This window comes from Papio anubis, chromosome 2 (assembly GCF_008728515.1).
Source record: "Papio anubis isolate 15944 chromosome 2, Panubis1.0, whole genome shotgun sequence".
Classification (NCBI taxonomy): domain Eukaryota; kingdom Metazoa; phylum Chordata; class Mammalia; order Primates; family Cercopithecidae; genus Papio; species Papio anubis.
The window spans coordinates 72,688,850-72,710,168 of record NC_044977.1 but is presented as its reverse complement, the minus strand read 5'-3'; the positions used below and the strand labels follow the sequence as shown (position 1 = coordinate 72,710,168).

Sequence of the window (21,319 nt, the reverse complement as noted above, 5' to 3'; positions counted from 1 at the left end):
CTGTATATGCCACAGTGAGTTAAAACTGAATCCACTAAACAAGGAACAGTAGTAAGAAATTCTGAGCAAGAGTGTCTCAAAGGGATCCAGGTTTTCTCATGTTTATGATGTTAATGGACAGGTTATTTATAAAGAAAATATATATTTATGTAAAGTTGTTTTTCAGTGCTACATCTAGCACCTGATGACTCTGGGAACAATTTGATTTTTGCATATCAAATACTTTTAGCACTGTCATTTTCCCCCTGTTATCCACATCCCATCTGTTTCCTCTTCCCCATACTGAAGTGACTGGTATATTTGCTCAAATAAAAGCCTGAAGACGAAAAAAAAATTCTAATACTTGGCTCACATTTAATTTGAGAGAAATAACAGACTCCCAAATCTCTTAGCTTGTTCCATGTTGAATGAAAGAAAAAAAATTACATAATTGAGATAGCTTGTTTACTTACCCAATTTTCATCCTAAGGTAGATCAAGTAATATAACTCTTTTAAACCTTCTCAATTCATTTCCTGACTTTTTTGTCCGTAGCCTAGAAAACTCAAGTGAAGCCTTAGTACTATTTGCGAACATCTGTTAAATATTGCCAATGCCTGTTACAACCACCTTGGGGAATAGCGTAGCATCTTAAAAGCATACTTCCATATGTAATACTTATTCTGTTGCAATGTAAAGAAAGTATGATTCTCATTTTCTTTAAAAATTATGCAACATTTGACTTACATGCTCATCTACCTAGAAAATATCAACCAACAGCATACGAGTCATTATATATTCATTATCAAGTTATCTGACAAGTTGTATAAAAATATAGCTTCACACTTGGGTGTTATTGAAAAGTATTGAAAATTTTTATTTTTATCTGCTGTTGATGTTTTTAATAGTTGTTTTGTATTTCGTTTACGATAGCTCAAAACACTGGCTCTGTTCAATCCAAAAAAGAAGAAAAAAAGAAAGAGAACTTGGTGAGTGCCTCATTTGTGTGAAACATGTGTTTCATTTATCTTGGTTGCTATCTCAATCATTCCTTGAAGTACGTATTGTCCCCTATTTTATAGTCAAGTAAATTGTGGTTTAGGGTAATCAGTCAAAGTAGAGCTGGAGTGGGAGCTCTGTTCTGACTGTATAGCCCATGTTTCTTCTAAGCCTTGAAGCAAAGAGACAAACGTTTTCAAGATTCCAAACACTACTTTCAGAAGCAACTGCTACATGATCATCAAGCCCATTCTTCCTTTTCCTAAGCATGGATTGAAACTGTATTTCCCAGCCACCCTTGAAGTTGGTTGAGATCATGCGATCACTTTTAGCTGAAATGATATAGTCCGTGCAAATTCCTACATGCAATCCTCCATGGTTGTTTTGCCTTTTGAGTGGTTGGAATGGGCATACTTTCCAGGTCATCTTTGGGAGCCATGTGTGGAAGACAGCGGAATGAAAAACAAAAGGAGCCTAGGTTCCTGCAGCAGACCAAGAACATCATGCTAGATGTTTATGTGAATAAGAAATAAATCCTTCTTGCACCAGGCTACTGGGAATGGGGTAGCTTATGTGCTTCAGATGCTAGCATTACCTAATATGCCAGTACAGAGAAAAACAATCCAAAAATAGCTACAAGACGAAATAACACAATCTAGAGATTATCATAAAACCTTAAAATAATATTTTGGAAAAAAAAATTTAATATTTAGACAATGTTCATTTTATAATATAGAATTTTAAAACAAAAATTATAAACAAAACTGTACTTAGTACCTTACCATATTTAGAAACAAGTTCATTCTCTCTCAATTATGTCATATACATATGTACACAGAAATTAATATTGCTGAATGAAGGCATGCATAAGAAAAATGAAAGAAAATATGTTAATATTAGTACAAGTTTCCTCTAAGTAATGAGATTAGAAGATATTTTTTACTTCTTTGTACTTTCCTATATTTTCCAATATCAAAATAATGAGCATGTTCCTTTGATAATCAGAAAAGATTTGTGTAATTATGTTTAAGATTTCTTTAAAAGGGGCAATCCACCCAGACAGATTACAGCAGTGAGGTCCTATGTCATTTACCCTAGGTAAAGTTTTTCTGCATTTATAGCCCATAAAGTATCCTCTGAACTTTCAAAACTGCCAAACTTTACACTGGGGTGAGTCAAAGGCCCCAGGGAATAATATTTCATGGGAAAGTCCTGGAAGATGAGACCATATGCCAACATAACTTCTTTGTCCATTCTCAATGAGGTAGCTTTAAAAAAACAAGTCAGCCAGGCCTATAATCTTCCCACCTTGACCTCCCAAAAGCCAGCAATTTGGGAGGCCAAGGTGGGAAGATCACTTGAGGCCAGGAGTTTGAGACAATCCTGGGCAACATGGTGAAACTCCGTGTCTATTAAAAATATAAAAATTAGCTGGGCATAGTGGTGCACGCCTGTAATCCCAGATACTCAGGGTGCTAAGGCATGAGAATCGCCTGAACCCAGGAGGCAGAGGTTGCAGTGAGCTAAGATAGCACCCCCTAACTCCAGCTGGGGCAACAGAAAGAAACTGTGTCTCAAAAAATTAAAAAATTAAAAATTAAAAAAATAAGAATAAACACAAGATAATACATAACTCCATTAATGACACACTGAAAAGACAGAAAGTAAAATTATGTTAGTTACCGTGGATACACAATCATGGGCATGAAGAGATCTGGTGATACTCAGTACCAGTCACTAAACGAAAGTCTTTCCCTTTGGTTTAGATGAAGATTCCAGGAGATAATATTTGTGAAATGCTCAGCACAATACTAGGCACATGGTAAAGGCCCAAAGCTTAAATGCCACCACTATTATTTTTATTGGTTAAACTGTAAGAAGAATTAATGCTTGCTTTAGTAGACTGTTAAAATTGAAGTTAAGGCATTGAGTTTCAAAGTACTGTTCTCATTTGTTTCTTAGGAAACTGAAAGGAAGCTACATGTACACGCCCATAAAGCCTGCCTGCCCACAACCCGCCTTGATCTCTCCCTTCACTCTGCAGGTCTCCTGCTGCTTCTATTCAGTGAATACCACAAGACGCTTAGGGAAAAGATATTCTAGCACAGAGAAATTCTAAGGAGATGACCAGAGAAGACCATTTATATTTGCGGACTTAGGAAGAAGAAAAAATAACATTTTATAAAAGGGGGATCTCTTTGCAAAAATACATACAATAGAAAAATGTCATTAAAAGCTACAACTTGTTGAATGGGATATCCTCTTTATAAATACAGTTAGGGAAAACCATCAATTTCATTTCAGGTGCTCCTTTAAGGAGCATTTGCAAGTGAGCATGAGCAAGTGAACATTTTCTGAATAACAATATTTATTTGTGAGCATCTACTGTCTCTGAGGACCTATGAGAAGCACTCTATCTGGATGAGACCAGGTTCTTAGCAGCAAGCAACAGAAATTAACTCTAGGTGAAATAAGCATGAACTAAATTACAAAAAAGAAATTGGAAGGCTCACATAATCACCAAGAAGTCAGGAGAATCAGACTTAAAAAATGGGAAGGAAGCAAAGAGGCCAACAGCAGCCAGGAACGCAATCAAACCACACCACAGAAACCATCTATCTGGTGAGGACACGACTGTTATTCCTAGAAAGCAGATACCGCTTCAACCTCTGATGGACCACATATGCCATTACCCTAGGAGCAGCTTTATATTATTGACTCCAAAGGCAAAATAATGGGCAGCTGATATGTTGGTAAAATGAAAACTTACTTCACAAAAATCAATGTTATCCTTGTCTGTCATTATAAGACAAAAATGACCATCATCTCAACAAAAAGGATATTAAGATCTTTTTGCAAGATCCTAACCACATGTGATAGGACAAAGCCACGACAATCAAAGAAGCTTGCAATGTATTTAATTGCCTATGGGATTAATAGTACATGTCAATCAGTAGCGAATGGGCAGCAATTCCTTTTTTACATAAAATACAATTCCTTAATGGTGTTAAGTAATTCACCAGGCTTTAGGACGCGATTACATAAAACCAAAAGAGCAAGTTATCATATTGACGAATGGAAACATGTTATAGCTGAAAGCAATCAAAAACTAGCCAAGTTCAATAAAAGCTCCTTATCTCCATTTTAGGATGCATGTCATTAGCTCAGAGAAGATTAATTTCTCCATTCATAGTTCAATTTTCTTTCCTGACAAAAAATAAAAATGTGAGTTTTTGAAATGCAATTTTCTTGCTTAATCAAATGGCAAGAGTCTCATGTCAACATGCATGGAATAATTAATAAATTGTGGAGATTCTAAAAACTGAAAGGTACTAGTCCTAGACACAATTCATCTAAGTTTATATACCAATGCTTTTTTAAGACAGGTCTTTCCAGTGATATGAGAGACACAATCCTTCATTCACCTTCAAAGAGAACTGAAAAGGTAACATGAAGATCAGTCATTCACACAGTAGGTATTCTGTAATGTTCTGCTGGCTGTATTCATTAATTTAATCCATAAGAGAAGAAAAGTATGTACTTAATAAGCCTCCTAAGAAAATTGTATGCAACATAAACAACTCCTCCTTTAAAGCGTGATTATAAAAGGTGGCTCCGAAAAATGGTAGCAGCAATGAATATTATCCACACATTAAAAACTTAATTCAAACTAAATTTGCTCTCTCAGATATGAATCCATTTTCTATGCAAGAAAATGAGGATCTCACTCAATATCTTACCATTAGGAACAATGTTTCAGAAACAAAATGTTTGCATTACCCATTTTAAACAAATGTTCAAATTAACAAGCTTTCCATAACTATACAGCAAAAGGTTCTATTTGCTCAGAGATAAAACCAAATGAATCATTAAGAAAATATCTGCAGATTACACAGTTTCTATATATTGCACCTTAAAACCTGCCTGTCTAGTTTTAATCCAATCTTCTAATTTGATTAATATGCATTTTCCATCTTTAAAATGCTGACCCACACATAAAAATTTCCCAAGAATATCATCACCAAGTTAGCAAAAAGGAAAATGCCAGGGGAGATTTAATCTAATCTGACTGGATTAAAATCCCATCATCTTTGTCAATTAGCTCTATAATCTCAGCATGTTTTTTTAACTTTATCTTGCCTGTTTCCTTGCTTGTAAAATGACATAAGCAATGACTGAATTTGGCAACTAACTGAATATAATAGACATGAGAGATATTAAGGATGCAGAGCTATTTCAGCTGGCTAAGCAGGGTGGCGAGAAGAGGAAGAGAAGGTTTGGAGCAACCAAGAGATGACAAGTTCCATTTGGGTCAAGTGTGCCAAAGACACCCATGAACAAGTGGTCAACAGACAAGTAGGAATGCAGGTTCAGGCACAAAGAAAGAGACAATTCGCACAGAGGTCACCCTGGAAATCACAGATATGATTAACATCACATTTATTTTCAAAATATTTTATAAAATGTCATTTCAAAACACATCAAAATATGAATAAAGTAGAAAGGTAAGCAAATACCTTTCAATTATTTACAAATCTTTCTAATTAAAATATGAACTCTCCTAACACATGATTAGCAGGATAGTTATTATGATGTCTCTGATCTCTCTGTGAGTTAGAATCACAACAGTAATGAACCTCCCGGAATTTGCTGCCATTGACGACAACGACGATGATGATGATGATGATGATGATGATGATGATGATGATTGATGACAGCACTTTCTGAATGTTAAACACATTATCATTCTAGGCAATTTTCTCCCATGATAGTATCGTAATTATAGGGTGAAGGTCCCATTTTTTCATTACAATCAGGAAGATGTGTGCAAAATCCAGTTTTAATCTTAACCTCAAATCTATTTGCTAAAATTTCAATTGTGCTCTTGGTTCTGTCAATCTTGTGGTGACAAGAATGTAAATACTCTGAATTTTTGCCAGATTCTTCTTGTTTTGCTCTCTCCAGCTAATCTCAGTGATGTGCACACAATTTTTATATTTATGATCAACTCATTTCACTTTTAACCAACTAGAATTGGTTCCATATCCTCTTCTAATGCTATAAATTTCCCCTTAGACCAAAACGATTCAACAACAGAAATCAGAGGAGTCCTTCCTTCTACCAAAACTACTCACTGAGTACAGGAAGGATTACTCATTCATTCACCAAATAAGGAGCTTGAATTTTCCAAATTGCTGTTTAGCCCTAGACAGGAACAGGCCCTCTGTTGGCCATACCACCTTAAGGAGCATCACAGATATGCACAGGTGAAACCTGCGTGCACACACAATCACACGCTCCTATATGCACACACACACAACCATGCATCATTCTCCATTCCTTTATCCAGTTTGATTTTGTCAATCCTTTTATCATTCTCAACCCTTTATCCAGTTTGTATTTCTTGAAAGCATACCTGAAGAACTAATTTTCTTTTACTTAAAATTGCTTTATTGTCTCTTTTTTTTCCCTCCCTTGTCCCAGCTCCAGCATGTCAATGCAACACTGCTCATTTCTCCAGAGCAGAAATTCTATTGAAAGCATGATACAACCAGGTGCAATGGCTCTCGGCTGTAATCCCAGCACTTCGAGAGGCTGAGGCAGGAGGATCACTTGAGGCCAAACTGGGCAACACAGAGAGACCCCATCTCTACAAAAAATAAAGATATAAAAATTAGCCAGGTATGGTGGTGTGCGCCTGTAGTCCTAGCTACTGTGGAGGCTGACGTGGGAGGATCAGTCAAGCCCAGGAGTTGGAGATTGCGGTGAACTATGATTATACCACTGCACTCCAGCCTGGGTGATAGAGTGAGACCCTGTCTCTAAAAGAAGTCAAAAATAAATACAAATAAAAATAAAAAGCATAGTATACAATCCCCAACCACAATACAATGGCTAAATGTTCATAAAACAAACCCATAACTAAGAAGTCAATTAGTTCACTAAGTACATATCTCCAGGAATATCTCAAAGAGATTAGCTGTTATGCCTAAGAGAGGTGAGGGGAGTAATCAACTGGCTTCCAGAATTATCTTAAAAAACTTAGTTATACCTGTAATGCTAGTGCTTCAAAGAAAATAACGGGGAAATAAGATCAAAGACCAACTTGAACTTTACATTTCTTTGCTCTCACTTCCCAATCCCCAAACCACAAGAGTATAAAACAAAAATGATCCTTTCTTACGAAAAGGCTGGAATACAGTACTAACCTTTACTGAGTCTAGTATCACAGTTCACTGAGGAGCTCTCATCCAGGTTTAGATCTAATTTTACTGGGATTTTTTCATGGTAAAAACCAATCTTGATAGTTTTTAAAAATGAAATTAATTTTCATTTATTAAAATATAAGTCACTTCAATTTCTACATTTAATCTGAAAATTACAAATTAATTTTATTTCTAGAACGTAAATTCTATGAAGAAAAAGGGTTTGCCTGTCTTCCACAGCTGTGTCCACAGTGCCTAGTACATGGTTGACTCTCAATAAATATTTGTTCCAGAAAAGAACACATATACATTTCAACTGACATAACATAGAGAGGGTCTGGTGTATTAGCATCTGGAAGAATGTCAAAAAGTTCAAAGAACAACAATTACTAGCTGAAGTACCTACGCACTTACTCTTAAAAGAGCATAGAAAATCAGAAAATTGAAATATGGAGAGTGCCTCTATCTTACACTCTCAACCTTTGCTACTGATCCCTGGATAAAACTAAGTTGTTACTCACAATTCTTTATTTTTAGTGGGAAACAACTGCATTCCCAAGGCTGAAGGATGCACATGCAAATCCTTCTGGTGTCCATATCTGCGCTGTGCTAGATGGTAGCCACTAGCCACATAAGTCTCTTGAGCACCTGAAATGTGACTGGTCTGAAATGAGATGTGCTGGAAGTGTAGAATTCCAACCAGGTTGCCGAAGATCGGAACAAAGAAATGAACACAAAATATCCCGTTGGTAACTCCATTAAATCCATGCTGAAATGATGTTGTTTTCGATATACTGGAGTAAACAGAATGTATTATGAACATTAATTTTACCCATTTATTTTTCATTTTTTTAACGTGACTGTTAGAAAACTTTAAAATACTTATGTGGCTCACATTATACTCCTACTAGACAGTGGCAATCCAGACTGATACCTAGAGAGTCTGCATGCCACACAGAGGGGGATGCTCACTGAAAGGCAGACAGCAGGACCTGATCCCTAATATCTGGATGTATAAGTAGGAAAACTGGCTAGATGTTCTACCACACAACAATCTCCCTTTGATGTGGTTTGGCTGTCCACACCCTAATCTCACCTTGAATTGTAATAATCCCCACATGTCAAGGGTGGGGCCAGGTGGAGATAACTGAATCACTGGGGCAGCTTTCCCCATACTGTTCTAATGGTAGTGAGTAAGTCTCACGAGATCTAACAGTTTTATAAATGGGAGTTCCCCTGCACGAGTTCTCATCTGCCACCAAGTAAGACATTCCTTTGCTCTTCCTTTGTCTTCCACTATGATTGTGAGGTCTCCCCAGCCATGTGGAACTGTGAGTCCACTAAACCTCTTTCCTTTATAAATTACCCAGTCTAAGGTATGTCTTTATTAGTAGCACGAGAATAGACTAATACACTCTTAAAGACTCGCAATAGCATTGGGAAATAAGTACTATTAGCTTTGGCCTACAGATAAAGAAACTGAGGCAAGGACGGAGAAGGTATTTCTGCAAAATTCTAAAGCTGGTAAAAGGGAGGGCAAAACACTGAAGCAAAGTTAGCTTGACTTTAAAGTCATGCTCTTGCCTTTGGTCTCCTCCAGTCATTCAGACGGCACTCTCCCCCATGTTCTAAGGGACTTAAAGAAGGATGTCAACAACTGATTCATCCTGCAATGAATGGCTTCTCAAGCCCTTCAGCCATGTTTCTCCCAGCCACTAACCCACAGCTGACAAAACTGGGTGAAATAGTGACTAAAATCTCTAAAAAACTACCGTGGAGTGACATTCCATGTGCTGCTATCTCATGTAAAAGAATAAAGTTTTCCTAAATTGATATTTTTTGCTTCTTTAAATTGCAGTTATCATTTCCTTTGTTAGTTAACATGGATCACAATTTCCTTTTGTGTCATCAAATATTGTTGAAGGCTTCCATCCATTCCCTCCACACATTATTGACCCATGCTCCACTGTTGCATGATTCTTCATTTCAAAAACAGCTGGGATGAAAACACCCTCATGCTCATACTGTAAGAATTTCTAAGGATACACCCTCCCTAAGGGATACTGAAAAGAAAGGGAAGTTGTCTGTTGTTCTAAATTTTTTTTTTTTTTTTAAAGAGATAGGGTCTCACTCTGTCACCCAGGCTAGAGTATATTAGTGTGATCATAGCCCACTGCAATCTCAAACTCCTGGGCTCAAGTGATCCTCCTGCCCTAGGCCTCCAAAGTAGCTAGGACAACAGACATATACCACCATACTAGGCTAAATTTTTTAGTTTTTGTATAAATGGGTTCTGCTATGTTGCACAGGCTGGTCTCAAACTCCTGGACTCAAGTGATCCTCCCTCCTCAGCCTCTCAAAGTACTGAGATTATAGGCATGAGCCACCCCACAGAGCCTGTTCTAAGGTTTTTGACACTTAGGCCAAGTGCCTCCAGTGAGTGATCCTGGTGGAACTGAGGACACAGAGGTGTCTGTGAATCTCATGCAGCATGGGTTAGGCAGGGCCCGGTCTAGAGGAAACCTCTAGGTGCGCCAGGGAAGAAGGGCTCTATTCTCCTACACCCAGGCCATCACATTGAAGGCTGTTCTGTGATTCCACATCTCCTCCCAGGTCAGCAGGACTGAAGACTCACAGGGACAAAGCTCTGAAAGCAGACCCCTCCCCTCATCCTGCAGTCACCACGTGATTCCTGCACACTTACACACATGTACACGAGGCAATCTGGACTTTTTTGTTTTTGCAATTTTAAGCTCTCCCCTGTATCTGCCCCTCTCAGTTTAACCCACAACAACAACAAAAAATTAACTACTGGGAAACCGCTACCTGTGAATTCACTGATTTGGGCAAGTGTATTTCACCCATTATGAATAAGCTTACTTAGTCTCTTAGCAGCCTCAAGAGCTTCATTCGCAGTGTCTGCTACAAAGAATCTTTGAACTCTCACTCCGTTGTCAGACATCAGTTTCTTGCTCTGGTATTCCTGCAGGTTCAGCCATCTTCTGGAGGTTAATTGAACTGCCTACAGAAATTGAAGGAGAGAGGTAAGAACATTCATTAATAACAAGAAAAATAAAAGTCAACCTATATGGCCAGGCTTAGAGGTAATGTCGACTGGCAATCAGCAACCCAGAATTGAGAGAAGCAAAAGCAAAAAAAAAAAAAAAAAAAAAAAATCCACTTAAATTCATGCTTAATTATTTATTTTTTAACAAAAACTGTTAAGGACAACTATATACACACAAATGAACGCAGGTTTTTTAAAAATGCTGAAAGCTGAGTGAGGTCTGTGATCTAGTTAATAATATTACATAAATATCAATTTCCTGCTTTTGATATTGTACCACAACTACATGAGGTGTCAGTATTAGGGGAAGTTGGATGAAGGGTACATGGGGCTGCTATACTATTTTTGCAACTTCCTGTAAGTCTACAAGTATTTCACAATAAGTTATCTTAAAAACTGTTAAGGACTCTATTATATGGATATGGCTCCCCACCTCTCACCCCAAATAAATAAAGAGCATAGCATTATTTTAATAACTGTATATAGACTGTTAATCATTGTAAGGTTTTTCAGGAAATTTGTTTAAACACTCTGAAGTCACTGGGCCACAGACTAGTTCATTTCTTTACCATAGTTTTTAACAGAGTCTAGGTAGGGCCATTGTGTGTTTAACGAGATTATCTCTTTCATGCGCCAAGGTTGAGTGCAATAACCTGAAAGAGTCACCATTAATTAAATTAGTTCCTAAACTGCAACTTGTGTATTAAAGGAATCTTGCTTAAGTTTCCAGTAGAAGTGGTTTTCCAACATGCACTACATGTTTTTATCTGCGTTAAAAGGACATAGTCAAAGGACACAATAACATGAACAAATAAATTCTTTACATTTTATCCAATATCAACAGTATTCCCTACCAAATCCATAAGCCCCATTTTTAAAAGGAAAAAGGAAAAATGAATACACTTAATGTAAGCTCCTTTCCATCCATGAGTCCTAGGCAAAGGAAACACTACTCACATGAGGTAGGATGACAATATCATTAATGCACAAACCAAAACATCAATCACGCAACTGGATCACAAGACTGGTAGTACATGGACATCACCTGATACAATCCCTACTGGCTTCTGTCCATGGCTTTGGTGGATGTCCAAGGCAGTGTCACACACACCATAAAAGTGAGGCCCACAGGGCTTCATCACATGGAGCCATTACCTTTCAGGACGTCTACTGTGTCCTTACAATGTCATTTTCTTCTGGTATCCCCAAGCTATGATGTACTCATGGAGCTCTTTTGAAATAGGGTGATTCAAAGCTCTAGAACCCCACAACTAGATTGTGTTCCACTAAAGGGTAGAAAGTGTGCCTTAAACTTCTCTGTATCTCTATGAAGAAGGTAACAGTGCTTGACATACGAAAGACATCCAAAAAATGCCACTTAGATGGCCAAATGAATCAACCCTGCCTTTTGTCTCCTGATACAGACAACTTTTCATTCCCAGAAACTGGCCACCTCTAAAAAGAAAAAAGTACAAGTTAGTCCTTAAGACCTGAAATAAACATAATATAATGTATACACACTGGTAAAAAAATCAAATTTCAACATGATAAAGCCTAAAGATAGCTCTCTGTTCTGTCCTTATAGCCGCTGGTAATGATGGTTTGGTTTTGTTTTTAACATTGAAGTTGCCTATACTTCTTCTTTAGAAATAAATAATACTGGGATAAACATAAATTGCCAGACAAGCAATGCTCACATCATTTACTATATATTATTTTTTAACTATACATTATTTCTTAATCTTACTTTTTAAGTCTTGATGAAACATTAGTAATTTGAAAAACACAAACTTCTGTAAATGAACACACTCAAAGGCTTTATAGTCTTAATAGCGTGTTATATAACATACAAAGAAAAATACAAGTTGAAGGCATTTAGCGAAAAAGCTCCTTAGTGAAAGAAAACATTAAACATTAGCTGTGTGCTATTATCTAGGACCACTCTTAAAAGGCAAATGGGAACAATCAATAGATTATGTCTACGTTGACGTACCAATTTAAAGCCATTAACCAAAGAAGAAAAAATATAGTTTGAAAAGAGCATTTGAGGGAGACTAAAAACAGCCACAATGTGGTTGTGGTCAATTCCTTTTCATCAGAACACTTGCCGTATTAATTTTAGATATGTTAATGCAATCTGCTGAAAACTAATTGCAATTGATCCAGAGGCCAGCTTCACAGACATATAACATATATTGACTATTTCCACACTGACTCAAATGAAAGCCAGCTTAAAGTCTGATGCTCTTAAATTGAAAACCAGGACAGTGAGCACAGTTCCAAAACCACTGATGATACCCGGCTATCACTCCACAAAGGAATTCTTTTACAGAATAATCACCTATTTTTGTCAATCCAAAACGTGGAAGAGTAGGACCCTGACTGGCTCTAAAGCTTCAAGACAACTCCACTTACTAAGAATTTGTAGCTGGGTGTGGGCAGGTGCAGTGGTTCACACCTGTAATCCCAATATCTTGAGAGACTGCCGTAGGAAGATTGCTTGAGCCCAGTAGTTCAAGATCAGCCTGGCCAACATAGTGAGACCCTGCCTCTACACAAGGTAAAAACATTAGCTGGGTGTGGTGGTGCATGCCCATAGTCCCAGCTAATTGGGTGGCTGCGGCTGGAGAATAACTTGAGCCTGTAGGCTGAGGCTGCAGTGAGCTATGATTATGCCACTGCACTCCAGCCTGGGTTACAGGGAGAGACTCAGTCTCAAAAAAAAAAAAAACATAATTGTGATAAATCTACAGAAAAATAATTTACGTTTACTTCTGCATTTTCAGTTGTAAAAAAGGGTGAGGAGAAATCTGCTATGCAAATGGATGGTAGAAAGTATGCTGGAAATGTAATATAAACTGCTGAATAGTAATGATAACAGTTCCATCTACTATTAATTCAGCATTTATCTTGAGTTAGGCATTATATTAAATATTCATGTTTCATGGTTAAAACAATCAGGAAATGTCAAGAATTATTCTCTCTCTCTGTAGCTGTCATTAGTGTAAATCAAGAAATATGCCCAGTCTTCTTCGCTCTAGGCACTTCCTTACTTCAGCTGAAGTTAAGTGATGCCATATCTACTACCTAGAGTTAGCATCAGATCTCCCAGGTTAGAGGCTCAGTCCCACAGGACTATACCCACTTCAGATGCCGGGCACAAGCCTCAGGTTATTTTACCTGTGCTTCTGACCAATCAGCTATCAACTGGGAGTTCCCAAGACCCCCTCCTCGGGTTTAATAAATTTTATAGGATGGCTAACAGAGCTCACAAAAACCACTGCTGACATTTACCAGTTATTTATAAAGGATACGACAAAAGACACTGGTGAACAGCCAGATGGAAGAGGTGTACATAACAAAGTAAGTCCATGGAGCTTCCATGACCTCTCTGGGAGTACCACCTTCCAGATACCACCATATATTTGGCAATCTGGAAGCTCTCCAAACCTTGTCCTCTTAAGGTTTTATGGTTTTATTATATAGGCATGATTGTTACCTCATTAGCCATTGGCGATTAAGTCAACTTTCAGTCCCTCTCTCTTCCCCAGAGACTGGGAGGATGGGGCCGAAAGTCTCAATCCTCTAATTATGCCTTGGGCTTTCTAGTAACCAGTCACAATCCTGAAGCTACCTAGGGGACTCCAACCACTAGTCATCTCATTAAGGTACAAAAGACACTCATCACTTCAGATATCCCAAGGGTCTTAGGAACTGTGTGTCAGGAACCAGAGGTAAAGACCAAATATGTTATTTTTTTTATTATATCACAGTATCATATCAATTAACTAGTTCCAGCCAGTAAGTTGTGAGTACATAAGTTGCGTGACGCATTCAGGCCAACAGTTAATTGCCATCCCTCCCACCCCATCCAAGTTCGCCCTCTCTAGATATGCGGAATGGCAACATTCAAGATGGCAGCTAATCTATCAGCCAGGGACCAGAGTAAGGATGGTCATATACCAAGTGACTTTACATAAATGTGTAGTAAAAAATACACCTTTGTGGATTTTTAGCCACCGAAATTCTGGGGGTTGTTACTATTGCACAACCTTTTTGCCCAATCGGCTTCACTGACCAATAAAGCCATGTTACAAATTAGGAAACTGGGGCTGAACTTGCCTAAGATCACAGGTTACTAAGAAACAGTAAAGCTTCTGGATCAATTGGGTAACATTGTTGGTTCCCTGTGTTTGTATTATGGCCCCAGAGGCTCTGTGGTGATACAGACTGAGAAAAGAGATAAGTAAAATACTGTCCCTTTTGTCAAAAGTCTACCAGGAATAGGGCTTTCATGAAATGCTGACAGAGCTCATGTAAGGTAAAATGTAACTACTCCAGGCTTTGGGAGGGAGGGAGGTGGAGATGTGAGTAGGTCTTGTCCTAAGATGCTAGAATGGTAGAAGTTTATTTCAACTCCTAAGAAGAGCTACCTGTTATGACCCTAAACTAACATCTTTGCTGCAGGAGACATGAAGAATCTCCCAGAGAATCCATGAATTCTAAAATGCAAGCAATGGAATGGAGCATAAAGATCATCTGCCCCGTGCCTTTTGATTGTTTCTGCCAATCATTTGCCAGCCTGCCCTCAGGACCATTCCACAGGCTCTTCTGCCTAAACTTGGCACTCTGTTCAGAGACTGAACAATAGGGGGAAGACACCAGGCTTTGTTGTCCTCTTTGTGGGTGCAACGGCATCTCCTCTGAAGCTCCAGGTCTCTCCAGACAGCTCTTTCTTCCACATTCCAGCTCCCACTGCCTCCCCTGCCATGACTTCTGCTTCCAACAGCTGGCCCTGGACTCTGCCAACACCACTTCCTTCCTCTCCTACGGCTCACGGAAGATTCCTGCTGTTGTCCATCCATCTCTGTGTTGCCTTCCCAGCCTGTGTGCCTTACACTCTTTCCTACCCTTTGTTAAATTCTATTAAATGACCTCAAGGAATCCCTGTCTTCCCGACCGGGCCCTTACTGACTCAGTGCTTCGCAGGTTGAAGGTGAAGGGGAATGGCAGAATCCACTTTTACAAAGGTATTTGGGACCCTATACTGGAGAAGTTTCCCAGTTAGTCACATCTTTCAAATATTGGGGTTTCATGATACAAAGGGACCACTGGGGTCCTCAGTTTACAGTCAGGAACCTGGAGGCCTAATGAGGGAAAGTGACTTGCCTAGGGATCATATAGTAAGCCAGAGGCCTGATGAAAGCTGGAACTAATTCTTAGCTTCTTTCCTTTCTTCACATGGATTTTGGCAAAGTGACCATCTTAGGAACAGCATCATGTTCTTAAACTAGCTGGGGTAGGTGGGCACCTAGGTTTTGTTCCCTTTGGACTTGTACAATATCCTTGCCATCCTTCCCTTCCTTCCTGTGTTTCTTTGATACAGCAACCATTTCTAAGCTTGGAGGGGAACGGGAAAAATACAACTTAAAAGAAAAGCAGCACATAAAGATTTAAGGGCCTATGGGAACAAGGGAGCAGAAGCAGAAGAAAAAGAATGAAAAATGAGGCAGGGGACAAAGAAAACCAGGAGATAACAAGACAATGGCTAAGTGGGCAAAAACTGACATAAAAACTCCAAGCACAAAACTAGACAGCTACACAGAAAAAAACCAAAAAACAAAAAACGACATGCCCAAGAAATCATCCTTCGCCCCATGGTTTTAAAATTAGAGGTGTAGAGACAACTGAAATAGCACCTGGGGTGGGGAGGTGGGGGAATCAATAGAGAATATCAAAAGAAATGTCCCTGAGCTGGGTACCCCGAAAGGGAAAAGTGTCTACCCACTGGCTCTGCACTTGCTCCATCCTTCTTCAGCCCGACTTTGCACACTAGTATTGCTCACTTGGGAAGGCAGCATAAAGCAGTATTAGAAAGAGGCCAGGACTTACTAGTAATCAAGAAAACAGAAATTCAAACAAAACAGAAGAAGCCATTTTGCCAAAAGGAATGAAGATGCTACTGAACACAAACATACACACACACGCGCACACACACACACGAGATCTGATACTATTGTCGTTGAAGGTCTGGTGAAATGTACTTTCTCAGATACTACCCTTACAACAGAACACTAGTGCAACCACCTTCCAAATCAATTTGACAGTGTTTATGAAAACTAAAGCACCCTCATCCTCTGACCTGGTAAGTCTGCTTCCTGGGTATCTATCCTAGCAAAACATGTACCAGAGATACATGCAAGATCTTCTCTGTAGAATTGTACATAACAAAAGGATAAGATTGGAAATGATCCAAATGCCCATCAAATAAGAGACTGGCAAAACAAACTATAATATACTCTGACTGTGTAAAGTATTTAAAATTATCTATAGCAACACAGTATCACCATGTAACCATGTGTACCCCTACATTTCTCAGTTTCCTTGTAGCTAGTATGCCAAAACTTTTAAGAGACCATGTGCAACCCTCCAGAGCCCTATTTGTTAGCTACAAGGACCTGGAAGCCACATGTGGAGATGGTGGAGTCACAGGTGAGATTAGGCTGGATTATAAGAGTTACAACATGGGGGATGTCACCTGACCCACATATGCATGACTGAGAAATAAACGCTTGATGTGTTAACCACTGAGATCTTAGGAATAACTCATTATAACAGCATTGACTAATCTAGCCTATTAAGTCTGAACATAGTAGCACTGATTATTCTACAAGGCACAAGACTAAAAAAACCCAACAAGTTGCAGAACAATATATACAGTAGGAGAATGTATATTAGACACACATGTTCACACATGAAGCAATAATGTGTATCTTCTAAGGATACATAAATGCATAAGTAAATGAATAAGAAAAGGTCCAGATAATGTTCACCAACCTACTGCCAGTAAACTTGGGAAGGGCAGACCAAGAAATTTCAACTTAATCTGTAATTTTAAAAAATTTTGTTAAATAAATTCATTTATTATTTGTTCCATAAATATCAATTTACTTAAAAGCAACATTGAGAAAAAGAAATACAAGCCAGGCTTTAACACAATGGTGTAGCCTTAAGTCTCTATGAACTTGTCTGCAAAACAAAGGGCTTGCCCCTTACTTAAATGAAGCGGGGTTCTTCAAATGTGGTATGAAATCGAGGTGGGTGAGCAAAAGTCGCATTTTCTGTTATACAGAACTACCACCTCTAATATAAACTCCTGCTGTTAGATATGAAGAGGCTCTTAAACCTCATTTCTAGCTCTCAACAGCAGTGACGACAGTGGAATACAAACAAGGAATTAGCTGTAAACTCAGAGGAAAATATATTTCCCTCTCATTACAGGCATGGCAACGAAGGCAGATGCTTGGTGGGCTGTGGCAAGTCAAAAGTTAGTATGTGTTTGTTATATTTTAGTTTCGCCAATGTTGTTCTGTATGCAAATTAGCACCGATAAATCTACCTTAGTCACGTTACCTAGGAAATATGAGGCCTCAAATAAACGTGTTGGTGCAAATGAAAAGACAGATATAACTCAATGTGTCTCAATATAAGTGTCATAAAATAAAAGGCCTGCTTGTTTAAAACAGGCTCTGATGAAGAAGGCACTTTAACTGTGCCATCCTGTAAAAGAGATTAAGTGGAATCCTGTTTGTAAGAGGAAAAAAATAATACCAATAATGCTGTTCCGTTTAGGCCTTAATATGATGACACCAGCATGTCAACTTCTCTTTCAGCATGAAAACATGCTACAGAAATAGGTAAGAAAAGTAACTATTGTGATTAGAAGCCTAAGCCTATGGAAAGGAACAAAATAATAATGTCAGATGTAGAAGGAAGAGTAGGAATGTGGGTACTGACACTGCTGTTTTTCCCTCCACGTTCAGGCTGAAGAGTGGTCTTCATTGAAAACAGAACGTCACTTTTGTTTAGCACTGCAATACTCTTCACCACTCCCCACTTGTGTTCTCCCTGTTTTGCACACTATAAGGAAATGAATCAACCAATTAATTAGCTCCCTGTGGCTGAGTTCTTAAACTCTAAAAGGGGTACAGAGAGATCCTACCTACCCTATGGATGGCAGAAATGGCAGCTGACATGAGTTTCACTTCCTCGTTTATAAAATAGAGGATACCAACAGGCCCATCTTCAAAGGCTGTTGTAAAGATTAAATGAGTTAATATATGCAAATAAACTGAAATGGTGCCCATGACAAGTACTCAAAAAAAGTTACCCATTATTATTTAATTCAGAAATATAAAAGTGGAGGAAAGGTGTAACAAGTAGATATCTGGCAATCATTAAGATAAAAATAGGAGGTGATCATATAAATAATTTTGTTTTAATAGTACCCACTGAGCCCTGCTCATTGTTTTAAATACATTTGGGGAGGTATTTTTAAACTGTAATCATGGAATTTCTATACTTGAATCACTCAACAATCACAGAAAAAGAACAGTAATTGGCAAAAGGAAGAACTAGAAAAATCGCACATTCAGAAAGCATCTTAAAATGTGTTACTTAGGGCCGGGCGCAGTGGCTCACACCTGTAATACAAGTACTTTGGGAGGCCGAGGGGCACGGATTACAAGATCAAGAGATTGAGACCATCCTGGCCAGCATGGTGAAACCCCGTCTCTACTAAGAATACAAAAATTAGCCGGGCATGGTGGGCAGGCAGCTGTAGTCCCAGCTCCTCGGGAGGCTGAGGCAGGAGAATGGCTTCAACCCCGGAGGTGGAGGTTGCAGTGAGCCGAGATCGTGCCACTGCACTCCAGCCTGGGCGACAGAGAGAGACTCTGTCTCAAAAAGAAAACCTGTGCTAATTAGTATAAGTAAATTCACTTTTCATCTCATCTGAACAAAGTTATCCCATCTCACAGAAGAAGTCTGAAGGTGAAAGAAGTGGGTTAAATAGCTTGTCTAAGGCCACTCATCTGATAAAGAGAGAGGCAAGGTTCGAACCCAGGTCCCCCGGCCTTAAAAAAGCTCAGGAGCTTTCTATTATTACATCTGACTTTTTCTCTTTTTAGTCAGTCTGTAAATGCTGTGTCAACTAAAAACTACTTGGAACCACCACAGACAAAAACTATACTGCCATTCCTGACCTAAAATTACTGTTTTCCATTTTAAAGTATGAACAAATAAAGTGGCTGACAAATTGGTAATGATAATAATGATGATATGGTACCTGAAAAGCCAGTGTTGAAGGGATGCAAAACTTAATTAGGGTGGATGGCTAGAGAAAAAAAGTGCTTTAAAGTTCCCGCATCAAGAGAAACAACACTTGAGTTATTCTTTATAGGACATCAGACTAGGATCAGACCAGCTGCCTGAGGCCATTTTTATTCCATTGACAACGCATCTCTGATAGTACCACATGTCTTATCTAAGGCCTCCAGCAGTAAAGCAAACAGCATCAGTTTAAAATAATAGTAATAAAATCATCTGTACTTCCAAAAAAGAATTGACAGTTGAGCTTTCAGATTATCCAGAAACTGGATCATAGCAGGTTGCTATTTTAGAATTCATTCTTCTTGGGGTGCCTTGGCAAACTCTTACGTTGTTGAACCAAATCAAATACTAGTGAACATTTCTGAGTCCCATGAAGTTCCAGAAACTGTGTTATTCCACCTGGAAAGCATTACCTCGTGAAATTCTCCACATAAAGGAAGATACCAGCAGAAGTCCATTTTACAGATAAGCAAATGAAGGCTCAGAGTAACTAAGTGCCTGCTCAGGGTGACACAGCTGGTCAGAGGCAAAGCCATAATTCAAATACAGGTACGTCTGACTGAGGACCCGTGCCCTTTAATGAGGCAGTGCTGGTGTATCATCTCCCAGTGCACAAACATGGGCCCTGAGCCTTGAAGTCAACCGGGGCAAGAGAAGAAGCAGGAGGCTCTGATTTATAGATTTCACTGCAGGAAGGTACAGAGTTGTACCGAATATGAGGTTCAATGGGAAAATGGGAAGGTGTGAAAGAGAGGTTGCTGGATGGGTTTCACCAACTCAAAAGAATTAAGATTCACAAAGATACTGCCTTGTTCTTTTTATCCTAGGTTCAGCAGAAAAGCAGGATGTATTTTAAGGAGCAAAGAAATGTAAAGCACTTTGTAGTAAGGACAAATGCCCAAAGGAGGGCTTGCTGCATAACTCTATACTGCTGCTCTGCCAGCAGCAAGAAAGAAAGGGAGGGAAAAAAAATACAACCTTGATAAACATTAGCATATTAGCACAATAGCAGAAACAAACGTATAAACGGCTCTAAAAATACCGAGCATCCTTTCAGAATCCGTCTGTTCCCTCCTGGAGAGTATGCTAGCTCAATCACATTGCAGAAGAAAATCACCTTAATTTTACCTTGTGAACAGAAGTAGGCAAGATTTATTTATAGATAAAGAAAACAAATTAAGGTAATATAAACATATACTGGCATTTAACTCCTACCAAGGAAATCGGCAGAACCTATACTTTGTTCATTCATTTAATAATTTTCCACTGCATCCATAATGTGGTCACTGTGTTTGACATCCAAGATCTAGCAGTAATCAGCACAGACAAGTTCTTTGTGGTCACCAAGCTTTCGCCCTAGGAGGAGAGGCAGGGAAGAAAGACATGAACACATAAATGAAGAGTGTAATTACAGAGTAGCAAGTGCTATGAGGAAAATGAAAGACACATGATGAGGCTGGATGAAGCGGTTCACACCTGTAATCCCAGCACTTTTGGAAGCCAAGACAGGTGGATCACCTGAGGTCAGGAGTTCAAGACCAGCCTGGCCAACATGGTGAAACCCCATCTCTACTAAAAATACAAAAATTAGCTGGGTGTGCTGGCACGTACCTTTAATCCCAGGTACTCGGGAGGCTGAGGCAGGAGAATAGCTTGAACCCAGGAGGCGGAGGTTGCAGTGAGCCAAGACTGCACCACTACACTCCAGCCTGGGCAAAAGAGTGAGACTCCGTCTCAAAAAAAAAAAAAAAGAAAGACACATGATGAGCTGTGCAGGTCAATTTTAGACTGAGTGGTCACCTTTGAAGAAATGACATCTGTGCAGAAACCTGGAGACAGAAAAGAGGTATACCTGTGAAGGAACTGAGGCAAAGCACAGCAGGCTGAGAGGGCAGCAT

The 21,319-nt window shown here is 39.0% G+C and overlaps 1 protein-coding gene across 2 annotated transcripts in view; it reads right to left on the bottom strand.

Annotated features, from left to right (window-relative positions):
• The window catches only part of SUCLG2 (succinate-CoA ligase GDP-forming beta subunit), a 278,401-nt gene that overhangs the window by 212,656 nt on the left and 44,426 nt on the right, over positions 1-21,319 (bottom strand). For both annotated transcript variants that reach the window (XM_021934245.2, XM_021934246.2), the window contains exon 2: positions 10,064-10,205. In XM_021934245.2, the coding sequence (XP_021789937.1) occupies positions 10,064-10,205 (142 nt within the window). The remainder of the gene's footprint in view (positions 1-10,063; positions 10,206-21,319) is intronic.